The sequence below is a fragment of the Myotis lucifugus genome, unplaced genomic scaffold (genome assembly GCF_000147115.1).
Source record: "Myotis lucifugus unplaced genomic scaffold, Myoluc2.0 scaffold_105, whole genome shotgun sequence".
NCBI lineage: Eukaryota > Metazoa > Chordata > Mammalia > Chiroptera > Vespertilionidae > Myotis > Myotis lucifugus.
In genome coordinates, this window is record NW_005871153.1 from 3,132,521 (window position 1) to 3,135,483 (window position 2,963).

Here is a 2,963-nt window from a genome sequence, read left to right on the forward strand (position 1 = left end):
ACAGGAATGTGGCTGCTGCCTCAGCTGGAAAGTCCCCCCTCCCCCCACCCCCACCCCCACCCCTGCTCCTTTCTCCCTCCACGTTTCCTCTCTTCAGGAGCAGGAAAAGGATGGACAGGAAGGGGCTCTGAGGGGAGGCTCCCTCGCAGCACGGGCCCTGAAGAGCGTTCCTAGTGGGGAAAACGCTGCAGCATAGTGATAGCCGTTGGGCCAGCTGCTGCTTATCTGAGTCCCTGGTCGGTTTCCCCTCGACTTCCTAAAGTCCAGTCTCCTCAGGGCCCAGTGAGGGCTTTTATGCCCAGCCCAGCCCAGCACGATGTCCTGCTGCCCTGACCAGGGTTTCCCTGGCATCACCCACACTGTGCACCCATGGGAGAGGGAGCATGCGGAGAGGCCTGAGGATTTGTGCACGCACCATGCAGCATTTCCGCTCCGCCCGGAAGGCCGCTGCCACCGCCCAGTGGGTCCTCCGTGGCTCAAGGCTCAGGCCAGAGCGGGGGAGGCATGCTGGCCGCCTGTTCGGAGGTCTGGGTCTGGTTTGGAGGTTTGACTGTCAGTGTCCATCTGTGGAAGGAAGCCAAGAAATCAGAGGCTGTAAGGCCTCTGCAGACTGTGAGCCCCAGGGCAGGACCCGTTCCCTCCTTCCTCTGTACAGGAATCCTCTCCACATAGAGCAGGATTCTGGAAGCCAGAATGTTTACCCTGAGAGTCAAGACCCAGTGGAGGGAAAGGATGGGAGAGGTGAGCCGAGGGCGCCGAGTCCCCCCTGCTCACGTGACGCGGTGTCTGGCAGCAGGTGCCGGCTGTGGAGAGGAAAGCATTCACCAGCTCCCGGGACAGCCTGTCCATCCATCCTGCCAGGAGGCCGCACTCTGCACCTGATTTATAAGGCCCCGGGCAGCAGGCAGTGACACTCCTTCTTTGGTGCTCTTGTGGAAGAGGGCCCAGGCGCAGGCGCCCTGCTGGGCAGGCACCGAGGCCCTGGGAGCTGACCGGGGAAGGGGAGGGGGCTGTCCTTTGGTTGGGGTGGGATTTTTATTGAGATGCCTCCTCTGTTCATTTCCTTGGGCAGCTGCCGACTAACGTTTGTTGTCACCTGTCTGTTCCAGATGCCCCCGCCAGTGAGAGCGCCAAGGCCCCTGAGATGAAAGCCCGGAGGCCCAGGAGCTCTCTTCCTCCTGTGCTGGGAACAGAGAGTGAGTACCTGTTCAGCTCTTCCCGGTGTCCCCAGGCCTGAGGGCCAGCCCAGGCCCTGCCTGCCCCCGACGGCCCTGGGGCTCCTGGAGACGGAGCCCGGGGCCTCTTCCCAGGCCTCCCATCTCTCCCGACCTCCCACAGCCTGCGTGGAGGTGCCCATCCACCCTCCACCTCACTCAGGTCCTTCCTCCTTCTCCCGAGACTTCTGGGAGCGCTTCTCCTCACGTCTCCCAGGTGGGTCTTTCCTGCTGGCGGGTAGACCTTTCGAAACGGTGGCTCTGGCCTTACCACTCCTGGTTGGAGTGCCCAGCAGCCCCCAAGCCTCTGAGTCTCCTACAGGTGAACCTCTGCACCCTGCTGCCCGGCACACCTGCCACCCATGCACACACATGTTCTGGTGTTAGCCTCAGCCTGCTTTCCAAGCTCTGCCCCAAGCTCCTTGATGGCTATTTTATACTCAAGCCAAACTGAGCTCCTCAGTGTGCCCTGGACATCCCTGCGTTTTTTCCTTTGCACCTTCATTCTGCACCTCTCTCATGGGACAGGCTCCCACGGAAAAGCCACCTCATCCCTGACCGAGTCCATCCTTGCTCCAACTGAAAGTCACTCTCCCTCCTGTGAGCTCCCGCAGCCCTCAGCACCTCCTTTCTGCACTGACCGTCTTCTTCCCAGGGCCACGGTGATGTGTCTGGTCTCCTCCCTCCTCCGCTGGGCGTTCCCCGAGGGCCATAGTCAGGCTCAGGTGGCCCTTCTGGGATGACTCTGCTGCGCCTGCTCACAGAAGGCCCCTCAGAGTCTCTGAGAATCAGGCTGTAGCTGTGCTACCTGTGGCCGAGGGGAGGAGGGTCCCCTGGACCGCGTAGGGCTCTCCCCTCTCTGTGGGTCTCGGCCTCCCACGGCCCACTTACCTAGAGGCAGAAAGCGCAGGGTCCACAGTGCTTTCACAGGCCCAACACTATCCTAACTTCTTATAAAATGAGAAGAAAAAATACACTTTAGGTCAAAGAAAATGTTTTCATTCAGAATATTAATGTGTTCATCTTTTTACCAGTACAGTTGGAAATATAATTCATATGTTGGTATATTGATATCTTTTCTTTTATTTTTTCCTTAGTGGAGGAAGGGGCCAGTGAAGGCAAAAGTGCCTAGTTCACAAAGTCACAATGCAGCAGCCCTGGCTTCCCCTACTGACGTATTATTGGTATAATTTTGTTAGAACTATGCTCCGCATCCTCCAGTTTAAACAGAGGGTGTGGAATTGCTTGAACATCCCTAACACACACTTTCTACATTTAAAAAAACAAACAAGATAAGCTCTTACATATCCGTATTAATTCAAGGCTGTTTCTCTATTTCCATTACAACACAGTGTTCTGTGACTTAGTTTTACTCTTTTCTTTTCAAAGCAGCGCATGTCCCCTCCTGATGATTAGCTTGCGTCCCTTACACATACTCCAGCCAGGCCATGGGCGGGTGGGGTGAGGGTGGGGATGGGGGGGTGGTGCTGGGGGGCCTGCCCAGCCTTCAGTGTGGTGGGTCTGCCAGTTGGAATTATAATTTCTTTTTTTTTTTAAATATATTTTATTGATTTTTTACAGAGAGGAAGGGAGAGAGACAGGGAGCTAGAAACATCGATGAGAGAGAAACATCGATCAGCTGCCTCCTGCACATCTCCCACTGGGGATGTGCCCTCAACCCAGGTACATGCCCTTGACCGGAATCGAACCTGGGACCCCTCAATCCACAGGCCGACGCTCTATCCACTG

At 56.7% G+C, this 2,963-nt stretch overlaps 1 protein-coding gene across 1 annotated transcript in view; it reads left to right on the forward strand.

The window, feature by feature from the left end:
- The window catches only part of MYLK (myosin light chain kinase), a 262,717-nt gene that overhangs the window by 201,053 nt on the left and 58,701 nt on the right, over positions 1-2,963 (forward strand). Inside the window, 1 exon segment of the mRNA XM_006092848.3 lies at positions 1,110-1,196. Coding sequence (XP_006092910.1) covers positions 1,110-1,196 — 87 coding nt within the window.